Source organism: Cnephaeus nilssonii (genome assembly GCF_951640355.1).
Source record: "Cnephaeus nilssonii genome assembly, chromosome: 3".
In the NCBI taxonomy this organism is placed as follows: Eukaryota; Metazoa; Chordata; class Mammalia; order Chiroptera; family Vespertilionidae; genus Cnephaeus; species Cnephaeus nilssonii.
This window is the reverse complement of record NC_137074.1, coordinates 41463966-41483808: the sequence shown is the minus strand read 5'-3', so window position 1 is coordinate 41483808 and position 19843 is coordinate 41463966. Positions and strand designations below refer to the sequence as shown.

At 44.5% G+C, this 19843-nt stretch overlaps 1 protein-coding gene across 1 annotated transcript in view; it reads left to right on the top strand.

Annotated features, from left to right (window-relative positions):
* Positions 1-19843, top strand: part of KLHL6 (kelch like family member 6) — a gene marked incomplete at its 5' end in the record, with an annotated part of 53764 nt that overhangs the window by 762 nt on the left and 33159 nt on the right. The window contains one exon of the mRNA XM_079766873.1: positions 17268-17433. Coding sequence (XP_079622999.1) covers positions 17268-17433 — 166 coding nt within the window. The remainder of the gene's footprint in view (positions 1-17267; positions 17434-19843) is intronic.

Below are 19843 nucleotides of genomic sequence, written 5' to 3'. Positions count from 1 at the left end.
CTTTAGAAGAGAGAGGCTCCCGGTTACAACAAACCCGGAGGCCTGGACTGCATGCCACTCTGCTCCTTCCTGACCATGGGACTTGATGCAAGTCACTCAATGCTCTAAGTTTCTGTTTTGTTGTCTGTAAGATGGGATTGTTGTGGTAATGAAATCTGAGACACACACACCTAGTATATAGCACCTATATACTATCTCTGTAACTCTGTGGAAATTTGTCACCTCATTCTGCTTGGTGAAACAAGAACCAATTGTTGAGTGGTTACCATGAGCAAATGCCTAGGGTAGGAATGGGGGAGAATCAGGAACCCAGTGGATACAGCTAGATCCAGATTAATGTAGACATGGTGGGAACTGGTCCCCAAAGGAAATATGGATGAAGAGGTATTTGGGGAATTTGAAAAAGAAATACCCTTATAATTCTTCTCAGAGAGATTGTTCTTAACTCTTGTTTCTGGCTGAGGAAATGAAAAACTATTTACCTTTGTACATATCATCAAAGTGTTTTCTTAAAAAAAATTTTTTTGAGATGCTTATGGGAATATTTTTCTTTGGAATTCAAAGAACAGGGTCAGGAGGTTGTTGTGGAACTGATTAAACCCCGTATGTAGACAAGGCAAGTGGAGGGCTGGGCTTGTGGGAAGTGGTGCTTGCTAAGTGCCAGACAGACAGTTACCTGATTTTATTTTGGCAACAGCACAATGAAGGTGGCTGATATGCCCTTTTACCCAGGAGGAAATAGCAACCCAGTATTACATGTCTGGTCGTTGTTGGAGCAGGGATTGGGCACATTCTGGAAATACTTGTTTTTACTCCAGTACAAACTGCTACTAAATTTTGGGCTTCATTCCACAGGAAGCATATAAAAGGTAAAGCATAGGCCCAGCTATAACGATGGGTTGGCATGATAAACACATTCCTTACTCCACCAATATTGACCATGTGCTTTCACATTGATCACAACCCCGTTGAGAAGTGAATGAAAGTTAACTTAGCTCTGTGGCCCGAGTACTCACTTTTAGAATTATGCTTTCTCTTTTGAATCGCTGGAAAACGCTATCCTAAAATGTGTACCCTCCCGGCTGTGGAACAGGACTGCTGGCTGTGTGCTCTCGAGTACATCAGTGGCTTCTCTGAGCCTTGGGATTCTCATCCTAAACAGAGGGGTGGGGGAGGGGTGCGAGTCCTCCCCATCCTGCTGTGTAGGCTGCTTAGGGAAGGAAAGACTCTGCCAGTCCCCTGAGGAAGTGGAGGCAACGAGAAGCTGGAGGTGCCCACATGGCGCACGTTTCTGCCTGTGGTTGAAGAGTCTCTTCCAAAACTGCCTGGTCATGAAGGGAAATTCCTTCTCTTCTTTCCTTCAGCACAGTGCCTTGATTCTTATCTTGGTATTTCCAAAATGATTGTCCTCTTCTCCTGAACACATTCATCCTGGAGACAGGACTCCTTTTGCTGGTACTACTATTAATAACAACTTCTGTTGAGCACTCATTGAGGGCCAGGCCCCCGGGGCCCCCTACACTGTCCCACAACAACCCTGGGAGGGAGGGAATGTCGCCCTCGTTTACAGATGAGGAACCAAGGCCCGAGTGTCTCCGTTAACAAAGGGCCAAGAGGGATCTGAACCTGGACCGACGTTAACTCTGACATTGCCTCACTGCCCGTTTTGCTTTGTTTCTAAGATTTTGAAAGGGGTTGAGAGCCAAGTTCCCTTTATGCTCAGCCTTTGAAAGGGCAGAGCGTTTGCTTTGTCTGAGAGGCACTGACTGACAGCCCTCGGAGCTGAGGTGGGCCTGGAAGCTGCTTGTAAAATTATGTAGGTTTTTAAAATAAATCTTTATTCATTGAGAACATAAATATGTCCCACTAAGTGATGGAACCATACTTTTTTTAGCCAGTCACCTACTGACAGGCGTTTGGGTTGTTTTCAATCCTTTGCTTTTACAAACAGTGTTGTAATGAATAACCTTCTACACATGTCATTTCATAGGCACGCAAGAGTGTCTGGGGTACGTTTCTAGAAGAGGGTTTGCTGAATCAAAGAGAAATGCATCTGCAGTCTTAGTGGCTATTGCCGGGTTCTATCATTTTATACTCCCCACAGCCTTGCCGAGAGAGGATGGCCTCAAACTTGGATTTTTTCCCCAGTTTGGTTGATGAGAAACAATACTTCAATTTAGTTTTAATTTGCATTTCTCTTATTTTAAAGAAGTTCTTTTTCTGTGAATTATCTCTTCATAGCCTTTCAAATATTCACATATTTTTTTAAATTAAAATTTATTTTTATCAAAGTATTACATGCAAACAGTTATCAGAGTCAAATAGTATTTAAAGGCTTATAATAAAAAACAAAAATTTATCTTCACCTCCTCTACTCCAGTCTTGCCCACCACACCCTACCATTTTCAACATTTATCTGTTTATTTTGATATTAAATTTACATTTCTACCAAATATGCTTATATTGCTCTTTCTTGATTTCTCAGTGTTAGATGTTTATGAATTCCTAGTATGTCTAATAAGGACTTAGCACTTACACTTAATTCTTTTACCATATACTTTTCTTCTCTATAATCTCTCAATATAATGTTATCACCTCTTTTGATAAATTTGTATTAAGAGTTTACATTATGTCCTTAAAAACATTGTTTCCTGTTGAGCCAAATTGTGTGATATGATTACATTTCCCTTCTTGTAAGTCTTTCGCTTTTCCTGAAATTAACAATTCACTTTTTCCATTTGCTTTGGGGATGTCATTTGTTCACAGCCTCTCCATAATAATCTTTCACGTGGTCCAATGCACCAGAAAATCCACCAGTTCCATTTCCCTCCAGAATCTTCCTCACTTCCATCATCCTATACATGTTCTCTGGGCCTGCTGCCCAACTATTATCTAGCTGCATATGAAAACCATGGTGGCAGTAAACAAAGACGATGTAGTTCCCTTTGAGAGCCTATTTAAAAGTTTCAAGTGGAATGAGGAAGTTGGGAAAATATGTAGAGTTGAGACTGAGAAAAGGGTGAGGGTGAATAAAGCTTCGAAAGTAGCTCATAACATACCTTAAATCTCAAAGAGCCAAATGCCAAGGAGTCCAAATATGTTCATGGCAGAAAAATTGAGAGAAGCATAGATTTATCACTCATTAATGTTTTAAAAATGTTTTATAAAACTACTAATAAAGCTGTCATTTGTGCTATGTTGAACAGGTCCCCACATCAAAGTCATTGGAGGGCGCCACCTTCCAAAGGATCTCCGTTTAAACCAGTGGTTCTCTCCATTTGGTGGGGCAGCAACTCACTGATGACTATGACACACTCCATAAATGATGTTGACCTGTGAGAGCAACCATGTTATGATTCCCAGAGTGGACAGAGGGAGGGGAGTCCTGGTGATAAAAAGAGGGGTCCTTAGGCTTCTCTCAGTCTTACTGAAGACTGGCTTCTCTTACATAAATATAAAAGCTTCTAGGCTGAGTTTGAGTCAATAGTAAGCTCCTTTGTTGCGGCCAATGTTGAAATCCCTGCCTGGGCTTGATCCCTGCCGTGTACCTCAGTACCTGTCTCTGGGTCTGGTTCCCTGAGGATATGATGAGGGGACTTTGACTACTTGCTACAAAAATCAAACATGAGGCTAGGAATGGGGAGGGTATTGTGGACACAATCTATTAATCCAGGAATGCTGGCTCTCAACTGCTCACCTGCCTGCCTTCCTGATTGCCCCTAACCGATTTTGCCTGCCAGCCTGATCACCTCCTAACCACTCCCCTGCCAGCCTGATTGATGCCTAACTGCTCCCCTGCCAGCCTGTTTGCCCCTAACTGCCCTCCCCTGAAGGCCTGGTCACCCTTAACTGCCCTCCCCTGCAGGCCTGGTCCCCCCCCCCCCCCAACTGCTCTCCTCTGCAGGCCTGGGTCCCCCCCAACTGCCCTTCCCTGCAGGCCCAGTCACCCCCAACTTCCCTCCTCTGCCAGCCTGGTCACCCCTAACTGCCCTCCCCTGCAGGCTTGATTGCCCCCAACTGCCCTCCCTTGCAGGCCTGGTCCCTCCCAACTGCCCTCCCCTGCTGGCCATCTTGTGGTAGCCATCTTGTGTCCACATGGGGGCAGGATCTTTGACCATATGGGGCAGCCATCTTGTGTGTTGGAGTGATGGTCAATCTACATATTACTCTTTTATTAGATAGGATGCAGGCCTGGTACATGGGTGGGGGCCAGCTAGTTTGCCCTGAAGGGTGTCCTGGATCAGGGTGGGGGTTCTCTGGGGGCGTGAGGCGGCCTGTGCTAGGGGCCTGTGGTGGTTTGCAGGCCGGCCATGCCCCCCGTCGACCCAAGCGGAGGCCCTGGTACTGTATTTTCCGGCATATAAGACGACTTTTTAACCCAGGAAAATCTTCTATACGCCCAGTCGTCCTATACGCTGGAAAATACGGTATCTGGAATTTATTTATCTTCTACAATTGAAACTTTGTAGCCTGAAGAGGGGCTAAGCCTTCTGCTCGATCCGTGGTGGCAGCCATTTCTGTTGGGATTTATTTATCTTCTATAATTGAAACTTTGTAGCCTTAAGCAGAGGCCTGGGCCAGCCAGGGTGTGTGGAAAGTTTGGCTTCCTCCATCGCCGGGGGCAACCCAAGCCTCCCTCCTGCTCTCTCTGTGGCTGTAGCCATCTTGGTTGGGTTAATTTGCATACTCGCTCCTGATTGGCTGGTTGGCGTGGCTTGTGGGTATAGTGGGGTGCAGTCAATTTACATATTACTCTTTTATTAGATAGGATTAACCAATTACTCGATGGCAGTAATGTGGGTGAGAGGTTATTCTTAAGCTGTGTTTAGATGTTGTAATCCTTGGGTTTTTCCTCCATAATATGTAAGGTGTCTAAAAAGGAGCCAGCAAGTGTAGGTGATAGAATTAATGTAAAGGAAAACAAGAATGGGTTAAGGCCATCTGGGTCTGGATTAAAAACCTCAATAATGGCAAAAGTGTTGAGAATTGCTACTGCCACAATTGGTATGCCTGGCAAACTCCAGTGAACTATTGTTTGTACTTCTAGCATTGGGCTCTGTATTTTATAATTTTAATATTTTCCTTTTGGCAGAACTACTAAGGTGGTTATATGTAAGTACTATAGATCTATGATTCTTGATCTGCCTTCCAATCCTAAAAAAGGCCTTCTCAGTGGGGGTCGCAGCCCCAGGGTAGAAGTGCAATCAGGTCCTTCGAATTTTCAATAAAATGTCATCTCTGTCATCTGCATCCCTGGTGTCTAGGGCATGTGAATCTTCTTTCAATTAAGACCAGAAAATCTAGTCTTCTCTTTTTTTTCTCTCAATTTTTTTATTGATTTCAGAGAGGAAGGAAGAGGGAGAGAGAGATAGAAACATCAATGATGAGAGAGTATCATTGATCAGCCGCCTCCTGTACACTCCCCACTGGGAATCGAGCCCACAACCCAGGCATGTGCCCTTGACCAGAATTGAACCCGGGACCCTTCAGTATGCAAGCCGATGCTCTACCTACTGAACAAAACCAGCCAGGGCAGTCTTCTCCTCTTTTGAATAATGTTCAATGCAGCTCTCAACTAAAACACAACAGCTAAATACTTTTGTCATTAATATATCAAGTTCTGAGCTTTATTCCTGCATCAAGGGCATGGATACGTACCGTCCCTACATGAAAATGCCTTTACGGAACTAGATTCTAATATAGTAAACATCAAACAGTCCCTGGGAAAAGCTGGCCCAATGCAGAACATCTGTGCTTTTGGTAAAACTGCCTTGGAGCTCACCAGGATCACATTGTCCAATACTCTATATTAGTCAGCATTCTTTTGGTTGTAAGGGATAGGAACTCAACTTAAATCAGCTCAGGCAAAAGAGGAAGGTATCTGGCCACATAACCAAATCATAGGAAGGGCCAGGATGCAGCAGAGCCCAGGGGGAAGAGGAACCAGGGCCTTGAATGCAGTCAGGGGCTTTCTCTCCACCTTCACTCAGCTTCTCTTTCAGGTGGCATTTCTCAGATGGATCTGCCACATGTTTGGGAGTTTGCCTGTTGGCAGCTCTGAGACTTTGATTCCAGAGAGAAACTGGAGGGTTAGCTTCAGTTTGAAACCCCTGGGAAAGACTCTGATTGGCCCAGCTCCATTCAATTACCCAATCCTAGACCAATCACTGTGCCAGAAAGGTGGGGCACAATGATCAGCCCAGCTTGATTCAAGAGTCCACCTTTGGCCAAAGACTTGAGGGTGTGTGTGTATGCCATTTGAACCAGAATATTACCCAGAAGGGGAAGGCACTGGACAAAAGGAAAACAAATGTTCTTTAAAGAGGGATAGCAAATCCTGGTTTATTTTCTTTTATTAGTCAAGTTATTGTACTTCGGTTTTGCTTTGGCTATCAGGAAGCTCATTGCATTGGCTTTTTTTTTTTTTTAGCCTAGGTTTCAGTGTTATATTCTCCTCCTACTTTAATTACTTATTTCTTATCTTTTAAAAAATATCTTTACTGATTTCAGAGAGGAAGGGAGAGGGAGAGAGAGATAGAAACATCAATGATGAGAGAAAATCATTGATTGGCTGCCTCCTGCATGACTGGGGATCGGGCCTGCAACCTGGGCAAATGCTCTGACTGGGAACTGAACTGTGACCTCCTGGTTCATAGGTTAATGCTCGACCACTAAGCCACCATGGCTGGGCCTTATTTCTTTTTTTTCTAAAATATATTTTATTGATTTTTTTACAGAGAGGAAGGGAAAGGGATAGAGAGTTAAAAACATCGATGAGAGAGAAACATCGATCAGCTGCCTCTTGCACACCTCCTGGGGATGTGCCCACAACCAAGGTACATGCCCTTAACCAGAATCGAACCTGGGACCCTTTAGTCCGCAGGCCGACGCTCTATCTACTGAGCCAAACCGGTTAGGGCTGGGCCTTATTTCTTATCCTATTGTTTTGTATTTTATCATACCTCTGCTGCTTTAGTATAAGCCATCTTAAGTTCTTTTGGTGAAGCTATTTTTGTATACAGATAAGTCTCCCTTACTTTGAAGGAATATTATTTAGGCAACCTATATGTTCTATACCAGCTAAGGGTTAGCATTCTTTTATTACATTAAACTTTTTTATGGAAACCTTTAAAGCCACAATAATCAAAGGAGTGTTGATATTCTGTGACTTTAAAACACAATAAACTCTAGTGAAGATCTGGGGAGGTGGGTGGGCATGGACTGGAAGGAGTTGGGGTAAAGGGGGAAATGGGAGATATCTGTAATACTATCAACAATAAAAATATATTTAAAAAACCCCACAATCAACCCAAAAATTGCATCATAGCTCTTTCTGGTGGGCTGTAAGATTAACTACCAGCAGGTTTACATATAATGATTTAGGTCCAGGGACAAGTAAGAGCTGACTGGCATTCTAGAGATCATGATGGGCCTAGCTGGTTTGGCTCAGTGGATAGAGCGTTGGCCTGCAGACTGAAGGGTCCCAGGTTTGATTCTGATCAAGGGCACAGGCTTAGGTTGTGGGCTCGATCCCCAGTAGGGGTGTGCAGGAGGCAGCTGATTGATAATTCTCTCTCATCATTGATGTTTCTATCTCTTTCTCCCTTCCCCTCTGAAATCAATAAAAATGTATTTTTTTTAATAAAAGAGATCATGATGTGTTTTATGTAGAGTAAGTTCAGGCTTATAAAGAGCTGGATATCAAGGGCATTTTGGTGTTAGGGAATTAAGGGAGGGACAGATGTCCAGTGAATAATTCCTGGAAGGTGTGGTTAATGAATACAACACACACACACACAAGATAAAAAGAATGGAGATTAGGAAATTTAGCAAAGTTCTAAGAGACTGGTAGTATCCTCAAAGCCCAGGATAGCAGGCTGGGTTGGCAAAAGATGTCTATCTCATTAACAAATTAACTGGAGATGGAGGGGAAGAGGATTCTTAGTAATTGCTATGAAAACCTACACTGTTTCCAGACTTCTTCAGTATACCACCAGTGATTTGGCCTTTAATTGAGGAAAAATGGGTCATTTACACTGAGTGGCCAGATTATTATGATTTCTGAATGCATAATAATCTTGCCACTCAGTGTATATCCTATATAATAAAAGGCTAATATGCAAATTATTCCCTTGACCAGGAGTTCGACCAGCAGGCAGACCGGCCAACTGCCCATGTCCCCTCCCCCCTGGCCAGGCTGGCCGGACCCCACCCATGCACGAATTCATGCACCAGGCCTCTAATATATATATATATGTATATATACTGAGTGGCCAGATTATTATGCATTCAGAGATCATAATAATCTGGCTACTCAGTGTATATAACCTCTCTTAAGGTGAAAATGTCTGGGTGGAGGGAGTGGCACAAAATATTAAGCTTTCAGTACTGTAGTGCTGAGTGGGGTTAGTGAAATTCCATTTATCTATCCATTCATGTATTCATTCAATTGACATGAATTTATTAAGTGCCTACTCTATGCCAGGTAATGAGTCTACAAAGATGAATGAGTTATGGTTTCTGCTTGACCTTGAAATCACAGACACTTAGTGGAGAAGGACAGGTATAAATCAATGTTTCAGTCAAAAGTGATAAGTGCTACGATGGAGCTTTGCTTATTAAATCAGACGGAAGAGAAAGCAGTCAGAGAAGGCTTCCTGAAAGAGGTAATAGCTGAGTGGAGTTTTAAGGGATGAATAGGCATTGGCCAGGAAAGACCAAATGAGGTAGAGAAGGCAGGCAGCATTCCAGGCAAAGGAATACACATCTGGGAAGGTATCATGCAATGTAAGCATGGGAACCAGAAGCAGAAGAGTAGGGTTGGAGTAAAGGATATGTCTGGACCAATAAAGCTGAGGAATGGGTAGGGTCAGACCTTGAAAGATAAAGTGTTTGAAATGTATCTTATAGGCAGTGGGAAGCCATGGAAGAGTTTATAAGCAGGAAAGTGATCTGAGACCTTGGTTAAAATTATTAAAAGTTCTGTCTGGTAGGACCAATTAGAAATAGAGACATTATGGTGCAAGGCTTAGTGAGTGTAGCAGGCCCTGGCCTGGGCAGCTCTGAATGTAGGCCAACCTTGGTGGCTGCTTCTTCACCTCTGGCTTTAAAATTCCTCCCTGGCTGGAGGATCTCCTGTCTTCCTCCTCTTTTTCTCTGGATGAAAAAACAGGCCTGCCAGTCCAGACTCCTCTGTGGCAGCTGGCAGAGGGATAAGTCTGGAACCCATGTATCACAATACGGATAACATCTATGCCTGAGGAAGTGTCAACATTTGAATACTTGGGGGAGAGGATTGAAACTTGTGCAGGTTCACGCGTTCCTAAGTGGTCAGAATCAGGGAATGCTCATAAAAATCTTTAAGCAGAGGCTGGTCTTTGACTTCTGGATAATGAATGACTGGGAGGGCATAAGGAAGCCAGCATGGGGGCGTGGCTGGGGTGAAAAAGACGGTGATAAGGAGCCTCCGGGGCAACAGCCTGGCCAGGATGTGGCAGTGGACAGTAAGCACAATGCTGACCCAGCTCCCTGCCTAGTGGGAAGTGAGAATCAGACCAGACATCACTGAAGAGGCTGTGAGGGAAGTGGCGTTTTGTTAGGGGAAGCCAGGTTTCATATCCAGCAAGGAGGTGGAAGATGCACAAAAGCAAATGAAGGTGAAGAACAACCCCATGTTTTATAATGTAAAATCTCAGGCAGGAGGGCTTGGGATAAACATATGCTTCGCTCCAGGTCACTCAGTCTTGGAGCTCCTCATTACTTATTCTCATGGTAGTTAGAGGAGAAATGTGTGATTGGAGGGTGTGGGGTAAAATAAACAAATCAGCTTGGCCTACTTGAAGTACAGGACTGCACTGCATGTGTAGTTACCTATCCATCCATCCATCCATCCATCCATCCATCCATCCATCCATCCAACAAACATTAAGTGTGTACTGTGGTCCAGTAAATAAGAATTAAGAGAGAAATAAAATACAACCCTTGTCCTTCAGATGCTTTATAATCTAATAGAAGAGGAGACATATTAAAAAATAGACTCAAGAGAACATACATAGAAAAACCTATCTGGAGCCCAAAGGTGTTGATATAAACAGAGGCACACGATGGAAACTGCTAGTTGTTCAGTGTAGCTACTCATGGGAGGGGAAGGGGACAGACAAGACTGTGAAGGGCCTTATATGCCAACACTGAGAGTATTTTAACATTTCTTTTCCTGGCACTTTTTAGACAATCTTCTTTGGCATTTAGGCCCATTTGTTGTTCAGGGTTTCTCTTGTCAGGTGTGCCAGTCAGGATTCTGCATTGCAAATGTCAGATACTCAGATCAAACTGGTTTAAGAATTAAAACAATTATTTGCTCACTTAATTTAAATGTCCAGGAGTATTGGTTTCAGGCCTAATTGGATCCTTGTACTCAAATAATGTCACCAGGACTCAGTTTGTCTCTTTATATCTTGGCTCTACTTTCCTCTGTGTTGATTTCTCTCCCAGGGAGGGTCCTCACACATGGAGGCAGGAAGAGATTCAGCAGCTCTAGACTTTTATTTCTCCAAGCTCAGCAATTCCAGTGGGAAGAGACCTTCTCTTTCCCAATAATTCCAGAGAAAATTCTTAAAAGTGGCCTCACTTGGACCAGCTTTTTCCTGTGCCAAAACATGACTCAATCACTTTGGCTTAGGAGGCATAATATGTGACTTGGACCATGCTCATCCATGGTCTAAGAAATGGGGCCAGCTCCATCTAAACTCCCCAGACTGATATTGGAGGAAGGATAGTTCCCAAAGGAAAATCTGAGTGCTCCTACTAAACAATGAGGAAAAATGTTGGGCAGGCAAAACAAGAGGTGCCCATTTATCTTTGTGGCTGAATCATTGTGGAATCCTAACCACAGGCTTTGTTGTGATTGATGTTCTATCCTGGGCTTGCAGGATAGAACAAGCCCTGCTTTCTCTCATAAACTTGGACGGGCTGAGTTACATGGCATGCTGAAGCTTCAGCAATGGGCCAGTGGGTGAGAGGGACTCTGGTTCTATAGGAACATGGCTGGAGTTCTGGTCCCCACAAGGTGCATGAGCAGTGTCCTTAAAGGATGGTGAAGTTGGGCAAGGAGCTTGGCAGAAGGCAGTTCTTTAGAGGTCTGATGGTGTTTAGAGTCAGGTGGGGGCAGCTCTGGAGTTCCAGCTCCTCTCTCAGTTTGGAGCAAAGACTCAGCCAGCAGCAGGGGTCCAAGGAGCTGCCTCCAGGCCCTGGAGAGAGATGGCAGAGTGCTGTTAGTCATGTCTCTGGTGTAGGAAAGAGAGATGGCCATGAACCCCGAAATGCTTTTCTGAAGGCACCCTCCAAGGGTGTGGAATTTGCATGTGCACAGGCAGTCAGAACAGAGAATTGCACGTTATTACTAACAAGGCTTTGGCATGTCATCCTGTTTCAGAACTAGCTCTAATGAACCATGTTACTTGAATATAAGCTGCAGGGGTTCTGTCTATGCAGCCAAACTAGAGAAAGACTTAAGGGGCCAGGACAAGGTCTGCTTCCATCTGAACCTCCTTGCTCCCCCCTCTCTACAATTTAAAAAATATATATATATTTTATTGATTTTTTACAGAGAGGAAGGGAGAGGGATAGAGAGTTAGAAACATCGATGAGAGAGAAACATCGATCAGCTGCCTCCACACCTCCCACTGGGGATGTACCCACAACCCAGGTACATGCCCTTGACTAGAATCGAACCTGGGACCCTTCAGTCCGCAGGCCGACGCTCTATCCACTGAGCCAAACCGGTTAGGGCACCCCTCTCTACAATTTGTGATGCAGCCCTAGGCCTGGTGAAATTTTAGGAGTGAATCTCAGAAGACAAAAGGGACAATCCACAGGGCGGCAGGGCTTTCAAGGGCATGTCTGTTCCCTGTCCTTTGTTCCCTTGAACCTGGACCTTTGTCTAATTCCCTCATTCTCAGGGTGAGCCAAGGGGCCCTTGTGTTGGGAAGTGAGGTGATCTCTCTGTAGGGCAATGGTTCTTAAATTAGAGGTGCTGGGATCATAGACTATGATGTCAGTCCATGGTAGGTCACCCTTGCATCTGCTGACTCCTTGCTTTCTTTGCAGTGAGAACCCTTTCGATCGGTTTTTCACATTAGGTTAATATCCAATAATCCTTTCTTAACAATAGTGTTCATTAAGCAGCACATTAATTAAAAATTTTTAACCTTTTGTATACATAAGGACACAAATTCTTAAGTAGAATTTGACTCAGTTTGCAAACAATGTTACAGCCACTCCAACCCAGAATATGTCCCTGATGCAGAGGAGTTAGTTCCCCTGGGATGGTAAAGGGCTTGGAGGAAGAACAGAGCAGGGGGCAACGCAGGTGGAGCCAGTCTAGGAATGAGATAGTGGGGGGTGGGGGGTGGAGGTGGGTATTGGTTTTTAGGACTGTGGTGGGGTTAGAGGTACAGGAGGCAGAGAGTTCAGAGGCAGGTGTGGAGGCCTGGGGAGGGTGAGCCATAGGGCATTTGGGCTGGGTGAAAAATTCTGAACTGGTGACATGTAGGAACTGCAGGAGCATGGAGAGCTCATCAAAGTTGTAAGTGGAATGTTCCAGTGTGGGCGTGTCTTCTTCAAGATCCAGGCCTTGGACCTGAGGGTATGATGCAAGTTCTCTGTGGGGGTGGAGAGCACAGGAGGCAGGCCCCCTCAGTCTCATCCTTCAAAGGGTGTTTGCTCATTTTCGGAGGTGCAGATTCCTGGCACAATCAAACACCAGGGGCTAGGAAAGACAAGTTCATTCATTTAATCATTCACTTAAAAAAAAATTTTTTTTATTGATTCCAGAGAGGAAGGGAGAGGAATAGAGAGATAGAAACATCAATGATGAGAGAGAATCATTGATCGGCTGCCTCCTGCACGCCCCATACTGGCGATCGAGCTTGCAACCCCAGCACGTGCCCTTGACCGGAATCGAACCTGGGACCCTTCAGTCTGCAGGCTGATGCTCTATCCACTGAGCCAAACCAGCTAGGGCTATTCATTCACTTATTAGTTTATTTATTCAGTTATTCATTTTCCCCCTGAATATTTACTGAATTTCTACTAGGTTACAGGCACTGTCCTAACCCTAGGGATACAGTCGTGAGCATGGCACCCATGTCTTCACTCAGCTTACATTCTAGTGGGAGACAATAATGAAACTAGTTAACAAACAGATATGTAATATAACTTCAAGTTATGACAAGGTTACCAAGAAAAGCAAAGGAGATAAAGATGTTAGGGAGTGACTGTTTAGAAGGGGGCAGTGTCAGTGAGGGATACTCTGAGGAGGCGATATCTGGATGAGATAAGAAGTGAGGCCTGCAGAGCTCAGAGGCGGGTGTGACCCAGGCAGTGTTTGGGGCCCTGGGATGCCTTCATGGCTGTTGTGGGAGATAAGCTCACTCACCCAAGCTCTATTTTGGGGTCCGAGCTGACTCAAGAATTGGGCAACTGGCGTCCTACTACAAGACTGTTTCTACTGTAAAATGAGGATTTTAATAGCTACCTCTGTTTTACAAGAGTCTCATGAGAATTGGTCAGTGTCTGGCTAGAAAGTATTTTTATTGCACACATTTTTAATTTATATCCTGCATAAGCTAAGGGGAAAATGGTCAGCAACTAACTCAGCTGTATTCTCAGAGAGCAAAGCTTGGTCTGTTTCACTCAGTGCTGAAACTCAGTTGACCCCTAAAGATGACCTTGAACTCCTGCTGATTTTATTGGTTTCATGCCCTGCTGAGCTCCAGACGAAGAGCCCAGAGTCCTAGGTTCTGGCCCCCATTTTATTGCTGACAACCTGTAAAGTCTTGGGCAATTTACTTAACTTCTACCTTAGTCTATCACCTATAAAATGGGTGTAATATTCAAAGAAAATAATGTTGTTTGCCCTACAAAGTGCTATAAACGTAAATGTAAAAGATTATTGTTATTAAAGGGAAACTTAGGGGTGGCCCACCTTGCCCAGGTTATGCACATTTCATGGGGTCCCAACTTTGCCCCAGTGTTTCCATGGATCTCCTGGGAGAGCGGCAGAGGCCACAGAGTTTGGTCCATGAGAAATACATAAATTTCTCCTTAGTTTCGCCTTATCTATGTTCGGCCTGATGCTTGTGGCCCAGGAGAGTGTATTTAAGTGGCAGAAAAATCAACTAAAAAGTCTCAGAGGAGAGCAGAGAAATGCTCTTTGGGAGCTAAAGCAGGCAAGAGAGGGACTATCTTTAGGGCACTTCCTTCCTCTCTCTGCCAGGAACATCTATTGAGATTCTATGTGCCTGGCACCAAACTAATGTTTCTAGACCAGTTTGTGTGCAGCCTGTACCTAACTCTACTCTGGATGGGTGGTGGGCAGCAATGCAATGACTGACACCCACTTTCTGGCCTGGACTTGGGCATCGAGGGTTGCAAGCCAGAATGTGATTGACCCACCGACCCCAAGAATCTCTCACCAGCCTGCCAAGAATCCTCTCATCTGGTCCAAAGTGCTTTCCCTTAGTGAGAGTTGGGTACTTTGTGTACATTATCTCACTTATTCTTTCTAACAACTCTCTGACATAGGGGCTATTATTAAACTGTGTCACAGAGGAGGAAACTGAGGTTTGCTCACTTGTACAAAGTCACACAGTGAGCTAGCGTTAGAGCCTAGACCAGACCACAGCCCCCTCTCCACCTGCTAACAGCCACTACTGCAGTCTTCTCTCCACCCTCCCGAGGCTCCCAGAGCCCCTTTGCTTGTGCACATGAACACTCACCCACTGAAAACCAGAAGTGCTGAGAATTTACCTCCTCAACTGAGAATGCCAGCAGGTGCTGGTATAGCACAGTCCATCCAGCTTAACAGCTCTGGAGAGTATTCTTCAGTGGTTCCCTGTAGAATAAAATGACTTTCTAGCCCAGCTGGTGTGGCTCAGTGGTTGAGTGTCGACCCATGAACCAAGAGGTCCCCAGTTCGATCCCCAGTCAGGGCACATGCCCAGGTTTCGGGCTCAATCTGTAATTGGGGGGTAGGGGAGCTTGCAGGAAGCAGCTGACCGACACCTCTCTCTCATTGATGTTTCTATCTCTCTATCCCTCTCCCACTCTCTCTAAAATCAATAAAAATGTATTAAAAAATAAGATGACTTTCTATACAACGTTTGTCTTGCTTGTTCTCCTCCTCTCCCCAGTCCTACTGCCCTCATGCTCCTAAAACATCACTAGCTCACAAAGGTTGGCTCCTGGGGGACCCAGTTAGGTATGGGCTGAGCTGGGACAAAATATTATTTAGTGACTGAGTCCAAGAGAGAATTCAGAAGCTGGGTCTGGGTGACAGCCCGATCAAGAGTCCAGATGACCCCAGTAATTGTGTCACATGGGAAAGGCTTCCTTTAAGAGCCCTTCAGAGTGCAGGGCACTGAATTAGACAACTTTCATGTCTACCTCATTTAATATTAAAACATCTACCTATTAGACTTTTCCAGTTTTCATTGGAATTTTTAAGATTATGCAGATTCAATGAAATTCAACTTTCACTAATCTTAAAACCACATTCTAGGTGAGGTAGCATTTCTAAATTTCACCTTGGTGGGACTCTGTGATAAGACCCTTCATTTGACCTCATCATCACGGCCCACCCTTTCCCGCTAAATGTCCTGTTTCTCACATATTCATGTACGTGGCACTCATGCGGGTGACACTCACTTTGCCCTCTGACATGATTGCAGATCTGGGTGTCTCAACCCCAGAGTTCATGACTGATGCTCTATAGCTGCACCATCTAATACTGTAGCCACTAGTCACATGTGGCCACTAAGCATGTGTATCATGGCTCATCTGAATTGGCATGTGTTTTAAGTATAAAATACACAGGAAGGATTTTGAAGACTTAGTATGAAAAAAAAAGAATGTAAATTATCTCATTAATAATTTAAAAATATTTATTGCATGTTGAAATGATAATATTTGAGGTATATTAAATAAAGGGTATTAAAATTAATTTTACTTCTTTTTACTTAAAAAAAATAAAGTTACTGGAAAATTTAAAATGGCACATATGGCTCTCATTATGTTTCTATTGGGCTTTGCTGCTCTACAAACTCAAACAGAGGAGGCTTGGGGAGTGAACTTGTCCAATGCCTCCCGGGAAGACAGGCTGAGCTGGGAAGGAGTTGTGTGGTTGCTTTGATGGCAGGGTTCTTTATGGAATCAGGAGGCAGCAAGGTAAGTCCTACGTGACATCACTTTAAAAGGTGTGTGCTTCTGTAGACAGCTCTGTGCCCCTCTGGCCAAGAGGATTTATGGCTGAAGAGAGTGGCCATCGGTCCAAATGACATCACTGCACCTCTGGTTCCAGGCTGGGGTTTGTTAACATTTCAGAATTCACATCTGCTCTTTTTTTCATATGATCATATTCTGTGAGGAGAAAGAGGGAAGGAAAGCCCTAGCTGCTTTGGCTCAGTGGATACAGCATCCGCCTGCGGACCAAAGGGTCCTTGGTTCGATTCCCATCAAGGGCACGTACCTCGGTTGTAGGCTCCTCCCCGGCCCAGGCCCTGGTTGGGGTTCGAGCAGGAGGCAACCAACCAATGTGTTTCTCTCACATCAATGTTTCTCTCTGTCTTTCCCTCTCTCTTCCACTTTCTCTAAAAATCAAATGGAAAAATCCTTGGCTGAGGATTAACAAAAAAATAAAAAATAATAAAGAGGGGAAAAGAAAGAAAGAGGGAAGGAAAGAGAGAGGAGGAGGGAGGAGAGAAGGGTAGGGGATTATTGTTGATAAGGATGGAGGAAGAAAGACAGAGGGAACCCGTGGGAGAATATCTCATTAACTAAAATAAAAGGTTCAAAAGTAGGCTAGTCAAGTAATTTGAACTGATGAGTGATTTCCAGTTTTGGGATGCACATTCCATCACCAGGGCTCCACTTTGGCACCTTCCCATTTCAGTGATGTGGCTGGAAGATAGTGGCACCTGTTCTCATAATTTTAGAGGCTAGGAGTCCAAGATCATGGTGCCAGCCAGCAAGGTCTGTTTCTGTGAAGACTCCCATCCTGGCTTATGGATGCCCACTGTGTGCTCACATGACAGAGAGAGAGTTTTGGTCTCTCTTCCTCTTTTGATAATGACACCAATCCTATTAGATTAGGATCCCATCCGAATGACTTCGTTTATCTGTTCCATGGGGCAGACAGGTCTGAAGGGGGTCTTTAAAGTCCTGGAACCAAGGGTCACAGTGGGACTCACATTCTCATGTCCCTCCTTCAGGGCCATGTTCTGCAATGACTTAAAGGAAAAGTACGAGAAGAGGATCATTATCAAAGGAGTTGATGCTGAGACCATGCACACTCTCCTGGACTACACCTACACCAGCAAGGCGCTGATCACCAAGCAGAACGTCCAGCGGGTCCTGGAAGCTGCTAACCTCTTCCAGGTGAGTGAACAAACAGGTTCAGTGATCTCTTCTGCATGGTTCCCCAGATACCTGCCTGGACTGGCTCTCAGGCCTGTACCTGGGACACACACACATAATTAGCTGGGCCTGTGCTTACTTGAAAGTCAGAAGATGCTTCTTTGGTGAGATGAGGCAGTGACTCCTCAATGTGATGAAACCAGGGGAGCTTGGTGCCTAATACCTACACTTGGTTCCTGACTCCAGGATCAATGACTATAATTTACAGAAGCCCAGTAGGAGCCAGGGCCTGAAGTCACCAGTTCATATACTTAACTTCTAAGCCTTAGCACAACTTTTTGTGTGGGGAAAGCAAGGCAAATTGCGGATAAGCGACAAGGCTGGGATTTGAGCCCTGGGCTCTCTGAGTCCATAGGCCACATGCTTGCCACCACACCATGCAGCCTCTTGAGGAGGAGTGTGTAGATTCTGGGGAAAGCAGAACCTTGACTGGTCGGCACTTTGTGTGGGTGTGAAAGAAGAGCACCTCTCCTGAGGGCTATAAAAGAAGGTGAGATAGAGAACCCTCAGAATTAAGTTTCATTGTTGGCATTTGGCTATGTTTGTTTCAATCCAATTATAATAACTATATTTAATTCATAGAATAATTAGACCTATAGATGATGTCAATTGTATCCACAATTATCACAGGGTTCCTATCTCCAGGTAACCAACTTTGCCTAAGTCTAAGATTACACTTTGAACTTGGTTCCATTGGGTTACAACAGAGTTCATCTCACTGAAGATGATTTTTTTTCTTTTTTTTAATCCTCACCCAAGGATATTTTTCCATTGATTTTTAGAGAGAATGGAAGAGAGAGGGAAAGACAGAGAGAAACATTGATGTGAGAGAAACACATTGATTGGTTGCCTCCTGCACCCAGGGCCTGGGCAGGGGAGGAGCCTACAACCATGGTACATGCTCTTGACTGGAATCAAACCCAGGATCCTTTGGCCCGCAGGTCGACGCTCTATCCACTGAGCCAAACCGGCTAGGGTTGAAGATGATTTTTATGATAAATCCAGGGACAGGCCAGGTCAGACCTTGTCCATGGTTTGGGACTTTAGGTAGTGACACCCTCTTGGATCATCACTAGGTCAGCAATTGAGGTGAACAGAAAACCAAGTCTGGGAAGGGAAGGAATGAGGAGTCCAGGGTCAAGACCATGGGCAGTGGGATTATCTTGGCTGAGGCTGGGAACTGTGCAGTGTTTATGAAACCAGCAAGGAAGAAAGAAGGAAAAGAGGGAGCAAAATCAGCCATAAGACAGCACTGATGAATTCTGAGGAATGGTTTATTGCAGTGCGGCCAATTTTATTGTCTCATTTACCTCAGGGAACTTTAAAGATACAGAGAAAAATACTTCCAACAAGGCTGGTCACACCTTTCCTGGTGGTATCTCCAAGTTAGTTACTACCCACACCCCCAGTCCCTCACCTGCTCTCTGTCCTTACCTGCTTACACACTCAGGCTTCTGATTGTTAGGAAAACACCCCTCGTTTTGTGGAGGAGGAGTTCAGCAACTTGACGCTCAGCACCCTCACCTCATCGCCTCCACCCAACACTCCAAAAATCTGACTTGGGGGGAAGTTCTCCCCATGTCAGGAAGAGGCCTCTATCTAGTACAGCTTTTATGTTTCTTTCTGAGCCTTCTATTAAAAGGTAACACACTCCCCCTCTGCAGCACCTGCCCCCAAATGGCCAATAACCTTGAGCAGAATCACCCCATTCACCATTATTCAATCCAGCCACAGCTGCCATTGCCATCTTCATGCTAATCTCCTTTCCTAGGGCCAGAGAGGATTGCTGACATCTAAAGATGGACAGGTAACACTGACAATAATAACAGTAATAGCAGTCATGGCTTCAAGTATAGCATCTGACACCAAAATAGATGCTCAATGAATACAAATTTTTTGAGCACTTACTATGTGCCTTGAGTGACAAAGTTGGGGCTAGTAACCACGTCCCCTGTTTTCCCACTGGTTGAAGGGAGTTCCTGTATGATGATAGGCTAAGGAGATAGATTTTATTTTTCTCAAATGCAGTTTTTAATAATTTTAAATTGCAATAACATTAAAACTCGTTTCAGAAAAATCAGAAATGCATACAAACAAAAGGAATGTAAAATTACCTACAAACCCCTCCTATTTTGAGACACTATGGCAGCTTGCTTGCTTAGGTCTCCAACTTTTATCTTAGAGGGCATATCAATTTTCTGTTATGTTGCTACCATAACAAATTACCACAAACTGGGTGTCTTGAAACAATAGAAATTTATTCTCTCACAGTTCTGGAGGCCAGACGTTCAAAATCAAAGGGTCAGCAGGGCTATACTCCTTTTGGAGTCTCTAGGGGAAAAATCTGTTCTTTGCCTCTTCCAGTTTCTGC